Genomic DNA, 21,104 nt, shown 5'->3' on the forward strand with positions numbered 1-21,104 from the left:
ACGTGAACTTCTCGGTTGAAGAGGAGACTATATATTGAAAATGGATTAGGGATACAGTAATCACAGGTAATGCTTTTTAAAAAATACTCTTGATAAAACAAATATCTATCTGTCGATTCAGGTGCGCTCTTACTTTAGATCCCTACTTGTTAGGCTACCTGGACAGGGACTCTTAACGATCGTGCATAACTTACTGATGTTAAAATCACTACGTGTTAAACACTGCAGAAGAAACACGTGTCATCAAACTGTTTTGAGCCGACAAAAGTCATTATTATAAATGTCTATTAAATGGTTAAATGTTTATTACGCCAATTCTCAGCTACTATAATTTTGTTGTTGTCGTTGTTGTTCTTAAAGTATAGCCTATGGTCCACACGAATGAAATTTTAACACGATTTTTCCTCATAATGAAAACAAGTTACGTAGGAATGTTTTAAAATATTGAATGACCTCTCACCGCACTTCCTCAGTCGGAGGATCAAAGATTTCAGGTGTATTCCTGGGTAAGGTAAACCGCTGTTGAATTTCTATCTCGGCGATTGTTGTTGATCAGTCACGTGTATTCGAATTCTTCAAGGGGATCTGATTTCTAAAAGAAAAACGGTAATTAGAGCTTGAGATGGCTGTCAAAAACTATTAACTCACGATCACATCTTCAGTGTGTCAAAAATGACAAGAACATATGGTGCACAGTAGTCGGGAGATCTTATAATTCCTATTCCAATACATGCCTTTTCACCCTAACCCAAGTGATATAGCAGACTACCCTTTATTATCACTGAATGATTGTACTGTTCCAGAAACAGTTATTCTCAGATTCCTGTAAACAAGTGAAGCATTTGTAGAGAAGTCTTCCCATTGCTCTCAATCTGATTCTTTCTCTCTCTCTCTCTCTCTCTCTCTCTCTCTCTCTCTCACTCTCTCTCTTTAATTTCCTGTGTGGTCTGGTGGGTTGGTGGGCCAGTAGGATGATAGTTGACAGCTTGCCTGTGACTCATGAATCAGGTCATACAGATGACACGGAGCACGCATCATTGTGCTGTGCCTGTGCCTGGCTTTGTTCAGGATAAGTAGCCTGTGCATTGAGCTTAGTGTGAATGGTAAGGATGTGTGGCTAAAAGGAGAGTAGTCTTTTTTCCATTTGCTCAACTCAAGCTCAGAGCCTCAGGCCTTTGTTTATGTGATTGAGAGGTTAATGATTTTTCATTACATTCAGTGCTGTAGTTATTTATGAAATTAATGATTTATTTTACATTGATTGGATAAGTTGTGCAGAGTCTTATAAGTGAATGTGTTAATGATGAGAGTGCATTGTATCAAAGGAAGACTGGGTTAAGGACAACACGTTCTGTTTAGAAATAAGTGCTATTTCTCAGCAGTTTAGGCATACTTTTTTTACAAAACTCTGAGCATTAATCAGCTTCAGTGTTTCAACCAGGATGTCCGTGGCATGATTGAAATTTCTGGGTTACTCATTAAACATGGTCTCCCTGTTTGAAGTTAGAAGGTGATCTCAGTCTAACTGAGCTTTGGTGGAAGGATTACACAGGATGCTGATAGGGTAATAAAAGCTCACATGAAATGGTTTATTGCACACACATTCAGCTGCCTTATGGGCCAGATGTTATGGCTGCTGCCCATATTCTGACACAAGTGTGTGTAGGAGGTTTATGAGTTTTTATAATAGCTCTTACAAGTCCCGATCAAAACTTTCCAACTGCTCCATTTTTACATACACTACCAATCTTTTTTTTTTTTTTTTTTTGCATTTTATGATGCACGTTCATTTAAGATCGCATAGTAGAAATCGCTCTGTGCTCTTGGATTTTAATTCACAACTGATTTTATGTTACTGCTCCAAATGGAATGGTATTACTGGACCTGCAATGACTGATAGCAATCTATTGTTTTATCCTGTCAGCACTGATCTGAGGGTTTGAGTGTTACCTGCCATAAAGTATTGAGTATGATAAAGGAAAAGAATTGAGCTGGTAGAAGGAGTTTTCTGAAGAAGCAAAGCAGATAGTTACTCTGTTATAGAAAGATCAACAGACATAGGTCATGAACAGGCCAAAAAAAAGCTTAAGCTTGTCTTTCAAAGCAAGTTATAGATATAAAGCTTTGGTCAAGTAAGCTATATTCCTCTTAAAGCATTTTAGTGTGTTCAGTGTTAATCCTTTCATTCGGCTAAGGATTTTGGATGTATTATTTAGTTTTTACAAGGAAAGGTTGTTTTTATTTATTTTTGTTTATTTTTGTAACAGGATGCTCCATCATATGTGTTCCTGTTTTTCATGCATGCCTGCTTCCACTTTGTTGCATGTCAGCCTCTGAATGTAAAGCATATCACTTCCCCACACCTGTAGGAAGAAGTGCACTTAGTTAAACAAATGTGATTTACATTCTCTTTGTGTTGTCACCATCTGAAAACGTCATGTCAGCAATAGTCACTTTTTAAAGGGGTCATAACAGAAGGACGCATGAACAGCACTTAAAAGGCATAAGAGGCTTTTGCCAGAATGACATCTTTTTAAAGCAGTTCTAGCAGAGAGGCAGAGCAAGTTGTGCACAGGTGTTGTGTATAGCTGAGTTATCAGCCAGTACTCAGATAATGGAAACTAGGTCCTCTCTCCCTAAGTGCAGCTCAAAGGATTATCCTCTAACAGTCTTTTTTTTTTCCTCTTTTGGTCTATACACTGCACAGTGAACAACCAGTGGTATTGTGTGTTCAGATTTCACATGATAATGAAGTGCCTTATGTGTTTGATTCATAAAAAAGAGATTCATATGAAACAACATCAGCCCCCATGATAGTTTGCTTGTGTTTTTAAGGGCGTATGTGTTGTGAATTAGATATGACTAGGCTGAATGCACTTTAATTGGTCATTAGCAGTATGTGGTAGAAGGTGTGAAAGACTAAGTGTAAAAATAGACCATTCCAGGAAAACAATTGTGTGTATTTTCAGTTTTAGAATGTGTCTCAGCATACGTTGTTCCTGCTATTAGAATATGATTAAAGTTTTGTTTAGTTAAGTCCAGTTTAATTGTTTAGCACTAATAAAAATAGACTGAAATCAAAATGGCGCCACCCATACTCTCTCCGGGGTGATTTTGGCATTCTCTTTCAGAACTCATTCATCCTAATTAGATTCACGGGGATGCTGGAGCCTATCCCAGCGTTCATTGGGCGAAAGGCAGGGAAACACCCTGGACAGGTCGCCAGTCCATCACAGTCTCTCAGTACTCGACCATTTTGAAATAAGGAACGAACACCAAAAAAGATTAATCATTTCTACAACTGAGGATACTGTTGTGTACAATTCCTTTATAATAGGGTGAATCGTGAAATTGAGCTAGGACAGCACTGAACTTTTCTTTGTCATTGCACAACTGATACAAATAAATAACCATCTGAGCACAAGGTTTTCTGTGAGGAATTTGAAATAACCAAGTACTGTAGATGATGATGAGCAAGTAATGCTGATCAGAACTAGAGCACAGAAGAGGGAATTTCTTTTGTTTATCAATAGTCCAGCACAGCAACCATGCACTTCTTTTTCTCTGCTTATTTGGTTCCTTATTTGGTAGTACTGTAGTGATTTTTATTTCTTAAAGACATAAAAATTTGTTGAAGCGCTTAGTTTATCGTTTGTATTTTGTGTTTTAAATGCCAGACTTAGGTTTGGGTTTTCTTGGCTTGTTCTCTGGAGCAAGTCAGTGCATGTGTTCTACTTATGAAACTCTGCTAAACCCTTTAAAAAAATTTCCATCATGAATCATGTCTGTGTTTATCCACTCTTCCTTAATAAGTTATTTTCAACAACAAATGTTGTATTTATAACTTTGGTTGTCCCAGAAGTTTATTGGTCTTGATGTATAAAGAGCTACGCTCAGTACCTATTGCGGTCAGTTCATTATAATTTTATCAGAACCTCTGAGAGAAATTATCCCTGACGGAAACCCATTTTTTGGATCCCAGTTTGAAAACTATACGCGCATGTGGGCTCTTGTCTTATTGTCGGTTGTTTTTTGAATTTTCTAGCTCTCTGTCAGCACCGGATTCTTAGGAGACCGACTTTGGAGCACTCTTGTCACTCTTGGATCATGGAGTCGAAAAAGACTGTTTGGGGAAATCTGCGAAACAAAGCAAAGCCTCTGTTCCACATGGTACGGAGCAACAAGAAGAGTTCAAGCAAGCTGGAGGCCAGGCAGGAACGCATGCTGGATCAGAGGCTGAGCGCGTCCGTGCCAGACGTTAGACCCACGTGGCGCAATTCCAGCCCTCTGAACTCCTCACTCCAGCAGGTAGACTTCCAGAGCGCACTTTACAGCAACTCCACCGTTTCCAACAAGAAGGAAAGGAGAGGGGGCGCTATGGCGCTCTCTGACACACTGAATGTACCTGTGGACACCACTGATTGGGCCTCACAGGAGTCCATCGATAGAATTTCTCACACCCCACATGACCTCTCTGAGTGGCCAGAGGTTTCAGAGCACATGGAAGAGGGGCAGCACATAAGAGAGCCCACATCAACACACCCACGTGAATTCGCCTTTCTGGAGGAGCCAGAGGAGGTACGGTATAACTTCTCATTCTCCTGTTATTGAAAGTGACAGTAAGTTCATTTCGATTGGTAGCTATAAGTAGTTTGATTATTGCCTTGAAAAACGTGACAATAGGGCATTTGTCAAGGGAAAGAATGTACACACTTTTCCATATGAGTGTATAAAATCAAGTGTTATTCTCTAGATATTTGGTACTGAGCTGGTACTAAGCATGGACAGATTGTGCAAGATTATTATTATTATTATTTTTTTATCTAGCGAAGCTGAGAGATTATGGGCAATTGAATTTTTTTTCAGCATTTCATGATTAAAGTGGCAGCACCTGCTCCTGTAAAAACAATGATCAGATGACCTTTGATCATAATGTGTACAACGCAGTTATGCACTGTCAACAGAGCAAGGACGGAGTAAAATATTTGCCCCATTTGTTGACTCACCATCCATTACGGGATGTTTATGTATTGTTCCAAACAGTTTAGATTCTATGTGCTTTGCATCCATGTCATTCATAACAGCAGGAGTGTGTCATACCACTTTGAGCTTTGGTCCTTTCTAAAGATCTTCATATTATAAACATGGAATGCAGGAGGAGATGTATTTGATTACATGCAAATAGTTGATAAGTAAAGCTCAACCTAACACTACACTGAAACCCACAGACCACAAAGGTAGTGGCTCAAATGATCTATCTGCACAGATCTCTGTAAATAGTATGTGGTTGATTAAAAGTCAGGTTGTGCAAGTCATGCTGTTGGCAGTCTAGCCGACGTCCAGCTGCACTCTCTCTCTTTCTTTCTTTCTGTTTGCTCTTGTACACAAGTTCTCATTGTTTATGGGAAAAAAAAAACATTTTTTGAGACAAATCACAACAGCTATAGTCTCATAAACCACACAAGGTGGTGAGAGTGAGGGGAGGTACCGAGTTGGAGCACTTAGCCTTCTGGTGAGGATTTCACCAAAAACTGCTCTTTTAACCACTGTGCAGTTGGATGAAACAAGTATACTAAGTAAATAATAGGTAAGTCAGCAAGTAAACATTTGAGCTCGCTAACAAAACCTTTCAGTTGGGTCCTGTTATGGGCACACATGGAAGCCTCAGGGCTCCAGTTTGGTTTTTTTTTGCTTTTATTACTGTGAGTTTACTGAAATGACAATTATTTTGGGCTTTGTGTTCTTTACTATGGCTTAACATTCTTGATTTCCTGTGGTCATGGAATTTTTTTAATAAAGATGTTAAGAATGCTAGCCCTCAGTTCTTTTCCATAAATATGGAGAACTTCAAAAAACCTTAAGTAGTTTGTTGCAAATATTAAGACTTCCAAGAGACGCTGTTATAATATGTCTACTTTACAATTAGAGGGTTTGGTTTGATAGCAGTGCACTGAAAATCCAGGTCTGTATGTTGCCACCTATAGAATACAAGCGGCCCGCTTTATCCGCCGGAATATGGTTGCAGGACCACCCCCCACGGATGTGCAATAAACACTGGATGCTAAGGACACTCATATAAAATGATGTAATTTTATCCTACACATGTTCATAACTTGAAACCCCACCTATAGGTACTGCTGAGAGCTACTAAAACCCACGTAAATCATACTGACTACAGTATTCTAGCATGCTACGCTGCGTGCGGGAATTTCAAATGTTCACTATTTTTGAACCGTGGTTGGTCAAAACTGCGGATGCCATACCCACGGACAAGGCGGGCCAACTGTAATTTCCTATGATGAAAGAACACAGTGATACGAATCTCACTCTTTGTTCTTTTCCTGTTAAAACAGCAAAGACAAAGTCAGAATTTTGACAATGATCCTGAATCTTACACCCTTCACGATAGTGAAAGTAACAATGTGAGTATTACATTTGACTGTTTGTTCAAATGTTCACAGTGTGTTCTGTAGTTCGGACTTGGAACAGGTCATACATGCTGTGTGTGTAAATGCTGTGATCTTTGTCTGTTTTTGCAGGTTTAGCTCCTGGTTTTGTTGTAGTCAGTAGCAGACAGTGCAGACAGTGCTATGTCGATGCTGAGGCTCTGAATTCTGAACAGATTCATAATAGCATTCTTTTCACGAGCCTGTGTTTTGTTTGTAAATTCTCTTCGGCATGGTGCGTAACAGGCACATGCGTTCCAATGCAATTTAACTGTCATTGCACGGTTAATTATTAGAGGTGAATATAAACAGAAGTAGAAATAGTTGTGACGTTCTGCGTACTGGCGAAAAAGTCAGCTCTGTTTGTTTTCTTCAGATCATGGACATGGGAAATGAAGCAGCAGAAGGCCCAGAGAGTCTGAGGGAGTCTCAGAGAACTTACTTACTCACAATCAACTTGAAGGAGGGGCGTGGCCTGGTGATCAGAGACCGCTGTGGTAAGGCCTCCCTTTCAGTGTTAAAGCTGTGCCTCACCCACTGCTGAAAGATTTGCACTTTTCCTTAGATCCAACACGTCGTTGAGCATTGTCTTCAGAAAAAATGACACATCATTGGATGAACAGATGAGAAGGGATTGTGTTAAATTTGGTTTTACTGGGAGATGAAGGGTCACAGTTTAGATCTCATTTATCTGATCCTTCAAATAATTTCCACAAGCTGTTCGTCGACACTTCCTTACAGCATGGAAATATGATAAGTGTACTCAAGGACTTTGTAGAGTGTGCACATGCGTTTGCTTGGTTGTGCAATTCCTTTCCGTTCCGACCACCTTATCTTTAGTGCTTTTAGCTCAATCTATTGCTCCTGACAATATACTTCAAACAAACTTGAGCTGAATCTTTTCCTGTACTACAACAGTATCATTTCTACAATATGTTGTCCAAGATGACCAGAGAATGTATTTTGTGTTCAGGTATGTATTGATACAGGAAGAGTGAGATCTCCTTTCATGTGGCTTGCCTACTTTTGGTACTATCCGGCCAACATTCCACATGGCGTATTAAAACCTGTCTGAGACCACACCCAGTAGCCTGAAACACAAAACATCACCCTCTTACATTAGAAAGTTTGTCAGACCATATCAGACACGTCAAAGAAAATGTGGTTATTAGATGAAGAAGTGCAAGAAGTAAGGAACCAAATGGCAAATTGCATTACATTGTGTCAACATTGCATCAGCAGAGGAGGTTACATGCTTACTTCGGCCTGTGGTCTCTGTTTAGATCTGAGACATTCCTGAGTTGTGTAATATATTTATTTGGTCTTAACTGGGCTGATGATGGGTTACATTTATTTTCTGACCTTGGTAAACCAGTTTGAAAACAACAAGAACATATTTACTTGTTACAAACTGTGACTCTGTCCAAGAAGGAGGACAGAATTCTGCCATCTGTTGGCAGAATATAACAAGACAGTGTGAGATAGAATAGTCTGTGTACTTGTGTAATTTGAACTTTGTGGCTAAATGCATGCGGTTTTTACTTTGAAAATAGATGCGTATTTCTGTAAGTGTACTCTATTTGACCACAATTTTCTTGGAGTTTGACAACCATGAATGTTCTTCACCAATGAATGGCACCGCAGAGTAGAATGATCAGTGATAGGATTTGTCAGTGAACCACAATGGTTTGTAAAAAAGCAGTGAAGTGGGCATGTCTTAACCACATCTTTATCTGTATCAGGCTTTGCACCCATGGGTTGGAGTTGTTTTTGTTTGTTTTTTTAGAATCAACACCATTGGTCAATCATGCTTCAGAGCGCAGCTCCTGACGTTGAGTACCTATTAATAATTTCTTGATTTCTTAGGTACTTCTGTTACTCTTTTTAGGTACAAGTGATCCGTATGTAAAATTCAAACTAGATGGCAAGACTCTGTACAAAAGCAGAGTCGTGTACAAGAACCTCAACCCGACCTGGAATGAGTCCTTCACTTACCCTCTAAAAGACCCGGACCATGTACTGTACGTTAAGGTAAGAGTGTACACTATCACTGTCCTACATACTGGTGCACATGTAGTACATGGGCAGTGTGGGTCAGGAAGATTGCAGAAGTTGTCAGTTTAGCTCATATTTTAACTGCTGCTGATTTAACAGTGTATGTGATATACAGAAATGTTTAGAGAAAGGTTTTGACTTTTTTTTCAGGTTTATGATCGGGATTTAACTACAGATGACTTCATGGGTGCCAGCAGTGTTGTCCTGAGCAACCTGGAGCTTGACAAGTAGACATTTTAAATTTGAGAAGATATTTTTGATTGCACATTTACTGTTGCTCTCCTGTGTACTATGAGTTGTACCACTGTCCAATTGTCTCTCTTTCAGGACGACGGAGATGGTGCTACAGCTGAACGACAGTAACAGCCTGGAAGAGGACATGGGTGTTATTGTTCTTGACGTTTGCCTGTCTGTGCGAGATGGTCAAAACAAGACCAGTATGGTAAGGACTTGTGTAAAAATATACTTACTCAACCGGCGTGGACATATTCCTGGACACTTACTATGGCCTTTCAAAAAATGCTTTTCAGTGTTCTTAGAACCCCCTGTAATGCTTCTAATCTTAAAAAAATCTTTTCAATTTTCATTTCTTTAAAGAAAAGGCCTCACCGTGTGAAACGCAGCTCTAGGGTAAGGAAAAAAAAAACACATGGCTAAGAAAAAAAAAAAAAAAGAAGGAAAAAGGCGAAATGGGTTGAAAGTGGATCTTGACCTGCTGCTCCTCCTGTCTTTACTGTAGATGGGATCGACCCAGAACCGGAAGGTGTGCGAGTCTCTCAAGAAGAGTCAGATATGGACCGGAGTTCTGACCATAACACTAGTGGAGGGGCAGGATTTACCCGAGGATGGGCAGGGAGATGTTTTCGTGCGATTCAAACTTGGGGAACAAAAATACAAGAGCAAGGTACTGTACATCAGCCTGACAGTACCCTCTCAGTTGAGTTTTAACAACTCTATTAATTTCCTTTCCACTCTGAACTGAAAGCGTTCTCTTTGATGATTATTTTTAATCTCTCTTAAGCTGCTCTAGAAGAATCAGTCATTACAGCAATGTACCATTTAGTCTAATGGGCATTATAACAGCAAAATCATCAGGAAATGTTTCCTTCAGTATTTATTCAGTTATGTTAAATTGTGTTGTTACTTTTTTAGAGTCAATGTAAAAAGGCCAATCCTCAATGGAGGGAGAGGTTTGACTTCAGTCAATACCCAGATGGGCCCAATGTCCTTGAAGTCGAAGTCTGGTGTAAAGAAGGTCGGAAATATAAGGAATGCTACGGAATGTGAGTTTTGGCTGCGTGCTTTATATTAACACAACTCGTGTTGCAACTGTGAGTTTTTCGTCCGTTTCCTGCGGTCACAGTTCTCTTCAGCTTGTTTTATGATAGTATCTGGGCGATGCCTACACTTAAACTGCTTTAATCTGACAACAGTTATCGTTGCTGATTGTGTGTTTGTGGTGCAGGTCTGAAGTGGACCTGTCTGGACTGCCAGTAAACCAGTCTCAGTTGTACACTCAGTCTCTGGAGCGGGGCAGAGGCAGGGTGGTGTTCCTTGTAAATGTCAGTCCTTGCGCCGGAGTCTCCATATCTGACCTGTGTGCACCACCTCTGGATGAGCCCAGCGAGAGAGACAATATGCTGAACAAATATGTTAGTTCTCACTCCAATGTGTCCTGATAAGTTCCATTTGTCCTATGTATGACATGTGAAAGTAGTATATTTCCATTGTGTTTCATTCTGTTCTCTGTATCCACAGAGTCTTAGAAATTCCTTGAATAAGATTAGAGATGTGGGTTTTCTTCAAGTCAAAGTGATCAAAGCCACGGACCTCATGGCTGCTGATTTAAATGGTAATGTCTGTTTTTCTGAAAAATATTTCAATGTTTCACATTGTGTTTGAATGGGGTTTGATTGTGTTTTCTTTATGTTGTTAGGCAAGAGTGACCCTTTCTGTGTGTTAGAGTTGGGAAACGACAGGCTACAAACTCACACCATCTATAAAACGCTCCACCCTGAGTGGAATAAGATATTTACCTTGTGAGCAATATCATTTTGTTAAAATTCTGGATTCTTGCTCTTCTTAACATTATGTATTTACATTTTCTTCAGAGAAAAAGTAGTGACTGTTGCTGGTCTGTTTTTTTTTTTTTTTTATCAGACCCGTTAAAGACATTCATGACATTTTGGAGTTGACGGTCTTTGATGAAGATGGAGACAAAGCCCCAGATTTCCTGGGAAAAGTAGCTATTCCTCTTCTCTCAGTAAGTGAATTAGACTTGAGTCCTATTCAGTGACACAGACACCTCTTAGATCGCATATCAAGATTGGTCACTGAGGCAAACCAAAATGTTTTATCAGTTCTGTCACAGGTTTAATGGTTCATTCCCTGATATCATTCCTGTGAAAACAGATTCTCTGTCCACTGATTTATGTTGGTAATATTACACTTGTTTTTGTAATAGATACGTAATGGGCAGCAACTGGCTTACCCACTGAGAAAAGAGAATTTGGGTGGGCCTTCAAAGGGGACCATATACGTGGAGCTTGAAGTCATCTTTAATCCAGTGAGTAGAAAACTAGGACTGGTATCTAGAGGGCATGTATCATTCAGAGATCATGGCCTATCCCTGTTGAGGGCACTTAACAAACCCTGCACTCAGTATTTCACCCCTTCATCAGTGCAGATTAATCTGATTTTTTTAGTGGTCACATTGTTTTAATGCATTTTCTGTTTGGAAATGTGCTATCTGTATCCACCCCATGCCTTTATCTATGGGAAACATGTGGAGAATTAGAGAAAATGTTAATCAAATATAGAAGAGGTTACAGTGAATTTGTTTTTTTGATCTTTTCTCTCATCAGGTTAAAGCAAGCATCAGGACTTTCAATCCAAAAGAGAAAAAGTTCACTGAAGACAATCCCAAGTTTTCCAAAAAGGTTTCCAGATTCATTTACATTATGTGTATAAACAGTGTACTCAGACAAAAGATTTCTTGTTAATAACATAGTTTACTCAATCTTTGCTTCACAGCGAAGCTGAATTACATGTTCATCATATTGAAACGTCAGATCTCTAGAAAACTTAAAGTTTCTTGTTTGCTTGTTAGATCCTTACGAGGAATGTTGTTCGTGTGCGGAATCTCAGCAGGGCAGTGCTGCAAGTCCATCAATACATTAAGAGCTGTTTCCAATGGGAGAATAAAAAGAGGAGTATCATAGCTTTTGTGGTGAGACCCGCCTCCATTTCTACAGTGATTAAACTCTCTACCCTAATTTTGGCAGCATTCGGGGTGTACTCAGTGTTATGCTCCATTTTTTCCTTTTGTTGAATTAGTCAGGCAGTTTACCGCGTCGTGTAGGTGCATGTCTTTGTGAGTGGCACACATACACTTGAGACATTGCTGCATACTTTAATTTTTTTTTTTTTTAATTCAGTAGTTCAAGGTGAAACTGAGTAGAGACTTAAAATCTTATCTTACTCTTCTCTTATTGAAGAGCTAATTAAATGTTTCCTTTTTGGCTCTGTCAACTGTTTTAGACTTTTCTGGTCACAGTTTGGAAGTGGGAATTTTACATGTTGCCACTCTTCCTGATCATGTTGTTCTTGTGGAACTACATCCAACTTGCCACTGAGAGGGCCTACCAGGATTTCGTGAGTATCAGCCTGTCATTTCACCATCCCCTTTCTCAGTATTTGAAATTTTATTGCCCAAATTTTGTACCACCAACATCATGTGGTTAAAGCACAGGTCAGGTTAAAAAAAAACTGTGCAGTTTATTCCATGATAGTGCTAATCACCTTATCCCCACTGTTTATACTCTTAGGAGGTAAACGAATAAATGGAAACAACCAGTGAGAAAGGAATCATATTTTGAAGTAGTCACAATTAAAAAGGAATCTATGCATTAGTTCCATGTACATTTCAATCCTAATCACCCATGTATCTGTGCTTTAATAACATTTTTAAAATTAAAACCTTAATACCTGAGTTTAAAAGCAGTTTGACAGATCAAGCAGAGTTTGAAAGAGGTTCGATAGTTGGTGCCCAAACTGGAAAAGCTATCACAGAATGTCAACAGAAGCAATACTGAAAATGACTGTGTAGAACAAACAAAGAAACACGACGTCAGTGGAGGTAAAATAGTACAGCAGGGCAAAGTAGAACAGGTGATGCTGAAAACCACAAAACAATGGTCTCAAAAACACGTAGAACTAAATGTCCACCTCCATAATCCACAAAATGGACATTAATGGTAGGGGTGCCATTCAGAAAGCACATTTAACTGCGGTCAGTGCACAGCATCTCACAGCTCTGTGTAATGAACAGGAAACAGGACATCTGAGTTGCAAGAGCAAATAGTTTGGTCTTATAAGCCATCGTTTACTCATTTTGTTAATCTGCACAGTCTCCCATTAAGAGAAAGCTAAAGGAAGCCTTCAACCCACCCCTCCTTTTCCCTGCTTGTTAAACATGACTCTTGTGGCGTGGGCAGTCTTTCACTCTGATCGTTACTCTAGATAGTACATTGACAACCAGGGCATACAAAACAGTTTTGGGTGTGCAAGGACACCCTTTGAGGCAAATAATGTTTCCTCAAGATGTTCCCATTTGTCAAGATCTTAACATTTCACACATTGCTAGGCAAATTAAAGAGGAAAGTCGTTAGATCATTATAGAGTTGAGGAATCCAGGTTGTGAGGAGCAACTTTATTAGCCTCCGGGCCAGGAGTCACAGACAATTCACGAAAGCAACTCGGCAATATTAACTTTCGCAGAAACAATTCTAGGTCATTTTCTTGCTTCTCCAAATTACTCCATATGAATTCTTATTTTTGGTAGGTATAACAACACTTATTAAATACATAATGTTTCTCTATAAAATTGATCAAAATGAATGTCATTGCAAAAAAAAAAAAAACTCTTACAAAACCTTACAAAAAGATCACTTTTTGGGTAGATTAAATTTCTACTTGTTTTGACCACTGGGATGGACCATTCAAGGGTAGATTTAAAGTACTTGGCTTTTCCTGCATTTTTCTGTATGAAGATTGTTATTTCAATGCTCAGCTCCAAACATCTCTTTTCAGGACCAGATGGATCTTGGTGATGATGATGATGATGATGACAAGGTATTCCTCCTGGGTTTTTTTTTCCGCTTCTTTGTAAATGCATGAGTGAACTTTAATCCAGGCGGTATCGGATTATACCATTCGGCATAGTATAGAAGAATTCCATGTGGATAACTGAAATCTACTCAGACTGGAACATTCTGCCAGATCTCGACTAACCTTCGTTATCATCAATGTTACAGGAGTCAGAGAAACGAGGCCTGATAGAGAAATTCCACATGGTACAGGATATTGTCATTACTGTCCAGAACCTTCTGGAGGAAATAGCATGCTTTGGCGAAAGAATAAAAAAGTAAGCATGTGCAGTTTTACTCACAGTGCAGTGTATGTAATTATTTATGATGATACACTAATCACATCCTTAAGGATCATGTGTTACATAAAGCTTAACTTCTTGATGAATTTGAATTTTGGTGTCACTTTGTATTGGGTGCTCCCAGTAGCTTTATATTTGCATATTTGTACCACATAAAGTGACGAAATATATCAATTGATACAGCGCAATTCTGTATTTGCAGTATGTCAGACTGTTTAAAGAACAATTGTGATATTTACTAAGGGTGTCTATAGCTTGAAGGATGTGTGTGAATCCATTTTTGTTTATTTATTTGTTTTGTTTTGTTTTGTTTTCAACCCTTAATATCAACAAGCATTTTGACTATATATACCTATGCAAACGTTGCCAGGAACAACTAATGTAAAATGGATCTGGTAGATTTAACATGTCCATGTAATGTGTGATTGTAATATAATGTACTGGGTTATATGTTCTTATGTCACCATTCAGTGAGCGTTTCAGTGGGCATGTGCATGCTTTTCTAATCATCAGTCAGTAGTTGAACTTCTTCTTTTTTTTGTTCCCCAGCACGTTTAACTGGTCAGTACCATTCTTATCCAGTCTTGCTTTTCTGGTTCTCTTCATTGCCACAGTCATCACATACTTCATTCCGGTGCGCTACATTATTCTGCTGTGGGGTAGGATCACCATACATAACTGCTTGTAAACTGCTTCAGAATAATATGACATAAATGAGTATTGTTTGGAAACTGTCCAACAGTTTATTTAAACCTAGTTACTTTTTTTTTCTTTTTTTGTAGGGATTCATAAATTCACAAAGAAGTTACGAAATCCATATGCTATTGAAAACAATGAACTGATGGATTTCCTTTCAAGGGTGCCTTCAGACATCCAAAAGGTGAGTCTCACAGTATGAGTAATGTCACTGTAGAGATGAGACAAAACCATGAACATCAGTCCACCCCAAACCATTTTTTAAGAGGATTTGTGTGGGTTTCGTATATTGTTACCTCTCCTGTCCCTCCTCTCCATTGTGCCCCACTGTTGAATTGCTCGCTAATTAAACCTGTCAAACTCTATGTTCTGTTTGCATGGAAATGTTTTCCCTTGGCTGTGGTTCTAATAACTTCAGTCATCGTTGTTCATACAGGCTCAGTACACAGAGTTGAGAACCAGCAGCAGCCACAGTCCTATCAGAAAAAAGAGGCACACCTCATAGATCAACAAGGATGCCAATGATTAAACCCGAGTGTCATATCATCCTGCCCTCCATGTTAGATGTGGCCTGAATTACTACTCCAGAGTTACTGAGAATCAAAGATGACAGATATACTTTATCAAAAGAGGCACAAACAGCTTGTTGTTGAACTACTGCAATATCACATCCTATATCACTCTGTCCAAAGAATGTTTCATCTGGCGAGAGACTGCAGCATGGCTTACTGTGCTGTTCCTTCATTCTTTCTTTCTTTCTTTTTTTTTTTTTCTTTTTTTTGTACCTATGTTGTCTTATATCATGCCTTTTATTTCTTTTACATTCTTGTTTTGGGTTGAACTTATCACATTATATCAACTCTCAAAATGTCAGTGAGCTGAGTGACATTCAAACTACTGTGATATATGATCATTATTTACTGTTGAAGATTACTGATGTCTTTTTAATGCCTTTTGGCTCAAGGGGATGTATACATTTTTAGAAAGTTTGCTCTCATTTTTAAACAAAGCTGCAACTCATCATAGAGTAACCCTGTTGATTTTGCACATAAAGTTGGTTGTTTCTGTGTAGAATTTCTTTTGTCTGTCTACAGTTTCAGATAACATAATATATTTTATTGGTGTACAGTGTTTTTTTTTTCTAAATACCAAAAAGAGGGAAACTAAGATCATTGTATATTTGTGAAGAACATTTTTTATTACAGATATTTTCAGTAATACTGCAGTTGTAAATATTTTATCAGATAAGGCGTGCCTTTCACATGTTTTATGTTAAATATTAAAATACTGTAGATTACTTTTCATCTGCACTTATGTTGTAACACTTGAATTTTTGTAACCTGACCAGTTCAGTGATATTTCCATGAATTTGCTGTAAATTCTGGATGGTCTCTCTCACTGTGCAATAGTGGAAACAATCAAAACTGACACCAAATAATAGTCTGTATTGTTTCTCAAATATGTTAATACTGTACTGTTTCTGTTCCTCTGTTTCACGGTCTTAGTGCATGCAGTTTAGTCTTGGGTGAGCTTAGTTCAAGGTCAACAGTAACACATTTGAAATCCATTCCAAATTATTTTAATAGCTGAAGAAATAATATTTTTGGCTGTTTATTGCACACAAGTAAACATTAATTTATGGTATACAAGTAGACTTACATAACCATATGAGATATTTTGTAAGACTGTTAACATCTTGCAATGCAATAAACAACTGATATACAGAGAATTTCTAAGTGTTCAGTTCTTCAGTTCCTGAGAGTTGTGTTACTCATGTGTGGCAGTTGTTTTGTTTTTGCACTTAAATTGATTTTTTTTTTATTATTATTGTTATTTTGAACTTGTCACATAATTTAGAGTCTGTAATATCCCATATTATCCCATATTAAAGCATTCTCAGAATCAGGTGACATTCGAGCTCTGACAATATGGTCATGAAACTCTGTATTTTAAGAATTATATACAAGAGTGAAAATAGTGCAAGCAGCTGTATTTTCTGTTTTGTTAACTGTATCCAGTCAACAGCTGAAGGAGCAAAACGGTGTAGAGGTCAGTATATGTCAAAGCTCTAGGGAAGACGAGTGACCCACCTCCTTCGTATTGAAGAAAGTTAAATGGCTTGTAAGAATATGTTGCCACACGGGGGCAGTGTTAGACTACTGGTGTGTGCTCAGAATGCCAGAGGGGTTGTATCTGTGTGACAGTGGAACTTTCATGGGTCGGCACTGGTATGAATGCGTGTGTTGTATAAGAAACCTGATATGGGTGAGTTGTGTAGCAGTTTGTGTGCAGTCTCATGAGTGGCTCATCCACTGATGTTGGCTGAAAATAAACTAACAGCACCAACCAACATGACTGTGCCAATAATTAACAGTTAAAGTTCTCCCCCACACATTCTTACAGAGACTACGTCAATATGAATGTGGTGTTTACAAATGTCGTTTGATTTTCATTTGACTCTGTTTGATAAACACATTATAAGGTTTCTTCATTTCAGTATAATAGAAAGATGAATTGTTTAGCGTGAACAAAAACATGTTAACAGGGAAGATTTGGTCTAATTGTACCAATATATTACAAAAAATGGCATTTTACTCTTGGGATCTTTGACATGTTAGTAAATTAAAATTACAGGGAGCCAAATTAACCGCAACTATCAATATTTATAGGACTTCTAATACATATTCAGAGATTCTCACCCTCCTAACACGAAGATACACACCCTGTATCCACACTGAAACTGTACACTTAGTCTTCATGTCACGCAAACACTGTGTGTTTAACAATTTGTGGCTTGAAGTGCCCCCCTCTCCAGTGGACTGATGAAAGGGCTTTTCCAGTTTGCAGAGGTTGAAGCAGGCTTCTCTCTCATTACTGAATCCAGACACAAATCAGGGCCTGGCCTTCCCTGAACACACAAGCTGTGCCTAAAATGACTCCCTCATTCTCTCTCTGACTGGCACTTAAAACACAGAGATGTTAAAACGAGCGCAGTGTAAAAGCTCATGCCAAGTGTTTAGAGGTAGCCCTAACTTTGCTCTGCCTGAATGGTGATGATGATGATGATGATGATAATGACCTTTACTCTGATTATACAATCAGAAAGATCATACCTTTCTCCCTTTATCTCCCTTTTCTGGTGGGGAAAACAGGTCTGTAGAAAGCAGCAGTTTCATAATCACAGTGCTTCATGCTACAATGAAAAAAAAAACAAAACACCCAAAATGTTGGGAATTTATCATCCAGCTGAACCCGTGGCACTGACCTTTCCCTTACAGAAAGAACATATAAAAAGTGTGAGTCAGCCTTTGACCCTTTGGCTTATCTCAGCTTCATCCCCTTGTCTTTCTGAAGCAAACCACTAATTAGGCCCCTGCTGAGTCTCTCGCCTGTGGTGTGTTAGTGACAAGTCAGTTCTGGCAGTGGTCAGCGAAGGTGCCAGTGTTTAGAGGGACCACATATACACTGGGGTGGAGTGAACAGCTGTAATGAGTTCCACTGGGGGAGGGCAAGGCCCATGGCCAAATTCACAAACACACACGCATACACATACACATACACAAAAGCTCAAACCGCCACCTGATACCGAAACTGTAATGTTGTGAGAAGTGGGGCAACCGTGGCAGTCTGGCTGAACCATTTTTTTAAATTTGCCTCTCCTCTGTTTTTTCCTCTTCCCTCTCAATATTTTTATTATGTTTCATAATGTTAAAGCTATGAAGTAAGCGTCCCAGATCCAGTGTTATGTTCACTGACAACGTCAGTAAACTAATGACAAATGCATCATTTGATCATTTGCTGTACATCCCACCACGGTGCTTGTAAAACCTATTTAAAATAACAGTCAGCTCTCTGTTTTCAGCTACAGACTTGTGTGTAAGCCTCAGCTGTTGAAATCTTGGTTGAAGGTTTCTGGCGATTTTCTCTTGTCTCGGATTCAATCATTGATATAACCCTGTGAGTGAAGGGCTTAGAGGTTAGCGTACAAAATGTTTCTTTGTGTGGTAGGGAAAAATTTTAATATTCACAGTGCGTGCAAAGTGATCAACACAATTAAGGAAGCATGAGTGGATTGTGTGTAGTTAAATAGGTGTGTTACTTCCTGCAAGAAGCATGTCCTGCCTCAGGGCACAGAACAAATGTCAAGTTGTCCAAATATTTGAAATATAATATCAGGTGTCATTTTATCAAAAAGGCACCAAACATTAATCAGCAATATGATGAAAGGATGGATTGACAAGAATGAGGAATGAGAGAAGGCAAAATGAACAGACAGACACAAAGGAAGAGGGAGGCTTGTGGTACCACAAAGGACTAGCGGCAAAAGTAATTAATTTGAAGAATTAAAAAAGAGAGATCAATAGGGAGATGTATAAAACAACTACATTGTGAAGGGAGTTCCACTGGGACCTCATTTAGGCCCCAAAGAGCCCTAACCTTGCCCTACCCCTCTCCACCCCCCCTGAAGTCTGACTCCTCTCAAGACACAGGGGAACAGATGGGTCTTTCCCCTGGAGGAAGTAGATATGACAGGAATGTGAGAGAGAGAGAGAGAGGGAGAGAGAGGGAGAGAGAAGCAAGGTTGGTAATATTCCAACAGCCTCAAGCTTATTCCTCTGCCTCTGCCTCTTTCTCTTCAAGCGAGAATAATGTGGGCCAGAGAAAGCAGGAGGATGCAGAGAGGAGAAGATATAGTTACCAGTGGTAAATCAGTCCTTGAAATGCTGATGTGTTGTCATTGGCACCAGCGAGCCATGCAAAATTCATCGCTTGCAATCCCACAAATATTTATTCCTTTAGAAAGTCAGATCATGTTCTTCCTGGTAATACACAGGATTTCTCTGGAACTGGTGAATCAGATATGACTAAGTCAAAAAAAGTTCCCATTACACTCTCCATGTAGGTATAATGCCATGTATTAGAGTAACAGCTGATGCAGTATATATTACCATTACAAATGTATTCTGTCTGCTGCAGCCTACACCCTGACACCACCCCAACAACCAACAAACAAGGGCCTTGTAAAGACATAAAAAAATACAGTCTTGACATTGATACCTGTCAACTAATTGAAGATAAAACCTCACCCCTTTAGTTCCAGGCCAGTGATCAATCATTTGAAGTGGACTCTGGTTTATTTCTGTGTTTAATGTATGAAAGCACATTCCTCTGATGTTTCTTTCCTTCCTTAATCCTGGCCACTTTAATTATAACATGCTGCCCTTTGGTCTCAGTGGGACTTCTGGCATGAGGCTGTCGGATTAGAAGGTTTTTCTAAGGACAGTGCCTTTCATTTCACTTATCCCATGTTATATGAATCGCTCCCAGCACTTACCCCTCCACCACAGGTATTCCCACAAAGCCTCGAGACTAAGGATGATAAGAAAAATGGGTGTGAATCAAATTTATTTCATTCATTCATCAACATGTTGACTGTGGGTAATGTTGTGGTCTTTTGTGACTCATTATACTTTATTGAGTCCTGTGGCCATTTGTGAGAGTTTTGCTACAGTGTCTTATGTCATTTATTCAGATATAATTGAATCATTAGCAGTTAAGAACATTAGAGCTAAGAGGACATTAAACTGAACACACCTGTCCAAACCACCTTGTCTAGACATAGTAGTGTCCGTAAGCTTTCAAGAATGTGTATATATGCTTATATTTGCCTATCTATCTATCTATCTATCTATCTATCTATCTATCTATCTATCTATCTATCTATCTATCTATCTACCTATCTGTCTATCTATCTATCTATCTATCTATCTATCTATACAGCATATATAGATACATGTATATGTATATATGTGTATGTGTATATGTAAAACTTTGTTTGAACATGGCAAAACAAGGGAAACACAAGAGTCCAGGAACAAAACACAGGGTTGACAAAGGACATCTCAAAACTCGCAGACTGCATGATAATCAGCACAGACATCAGGTAATGACACTTCCACAGAAAGAAAATAAGAGTATTTATACCAACTAAGAACAAGACTAGATTAAATGAAACAGTTTACACAACTAATGATTCAATAAGGTGAACTAAGGGAAACCAGGAGGTAACTAAAAAATCTATTGTAAAGATGTCCAGCAGAGGGGGGGAGAGAGAACCAGGGTGTGAAAATGTGTACATAAATTACATAAAACTAGTTTTAAAAATAAAAATCATTATACAACGCTATATTGCTATTTCTGGCCAAAGACAAAAACAGACAGATAGACATAGCCACAACAAAGTCACTGTTTGGAAATAAAATCAAACTCTCTCTAATTATTTGTGGGTGGACAAGAAATGTAAATTATGGAACACTTCAAGAAAACAGCTTTCATTGTAGATCTACAAAAACCAATACGTAAATTAGCAGTAAATCATCAAAAAAAGGATCACACAATCACACTCCAACGAGACGCATTTGAATGGTTGTCATGCGAAAGGCAAAGCCAAAAAAAAA

The 21,104-nt window shown here is 38.8% G+C and overlaps 1 protein-coding gene across 1 annotated transcript; it reads left to right on the top strand.

The window, feature by feature from the left end:
- Positions 1 to 15,808, top strand: mctp2b (multiple C2 domains, transmembrane 2b). The gene is made up of 23 exons (XM_030765026.1): positions 1 to 66; positions 4,046 to 4,578; positions 6,354 to 6,422; positions 6,823 to 6,943; positions 8,335 to 8,477; positions 8,652 to 8,728; positions 8,829 to 8,938; positions 9,160 to 9,194; positions 9,241 to 9,405; positions 9,654 to 9,784; positions 9,967 to 10,153; positions 10,260 to 10,353; positions 10,438 to 10,540; positions 10,662 to 10,764; positions 10,966 to 11,067; positions 11,366 to 11,440; positions 11,611 to 11,730; positions 12,042 to 12,155; positions 13,593 to 13,634; positions 13,817 to 13,926; positions 14,500 to 14,609; positions 14,733 to 14,830; positions 15,083 to 15,808. The coding sequence occupies exons 2-23, from the start codon at positions 4,108 to 4,110 to the stop codon at positions 15,149 to 15,151; spliced, it is 2,649 nt and encodes an 882-aa protein (XP_030620886.1). The 5' UTR covers positions 1 to 66; positions 4,046 to 4,107; the 3' UTR covers positions 15,152 to 15,808.
- The last annotated feature ends 5,296 nt before the right edge of the window (positions 15,809 to 21,104 follow it).

This window comes from Chanos chanos, chromosome 2 (assembly GCF_902362185.1).
Source record: "Chanos chanos chromosome 2, fChaCha1.1, whole genome shotgun sequence".
NCBI classification, from domain to species: Eukaryota; Metazoa; Chordata; class Actinopteri; order Gonorynchiformes; family Chanidae; genus Chanos; species Chanos chanos.

Bases quoted from the DNA above. Each gene is read 5' to 3' on its own strand.
- mctp2b (XM_030765026.1), top strand. From the start codon at position 4,108: ATGGAGTCGAAAAAGACTGTTTGGGGAAATCTGCGAAACAAAGCAAAG. The intron at 8,478-8,651 runs GTAAGAGTGTAC...CTTTTTTTTCAG, and splicing joins ACCATGTACTGTACGTTAAG to GTTTATGATCGGGATTTAAC. The intron at 11,731-12,041 runs GTGAGACCCGCC...CAACTGTTTTAG, and splicing joins GGAGTATCATAGCTTTTGTG to ACTTTTCTGGTCACAGTTTG.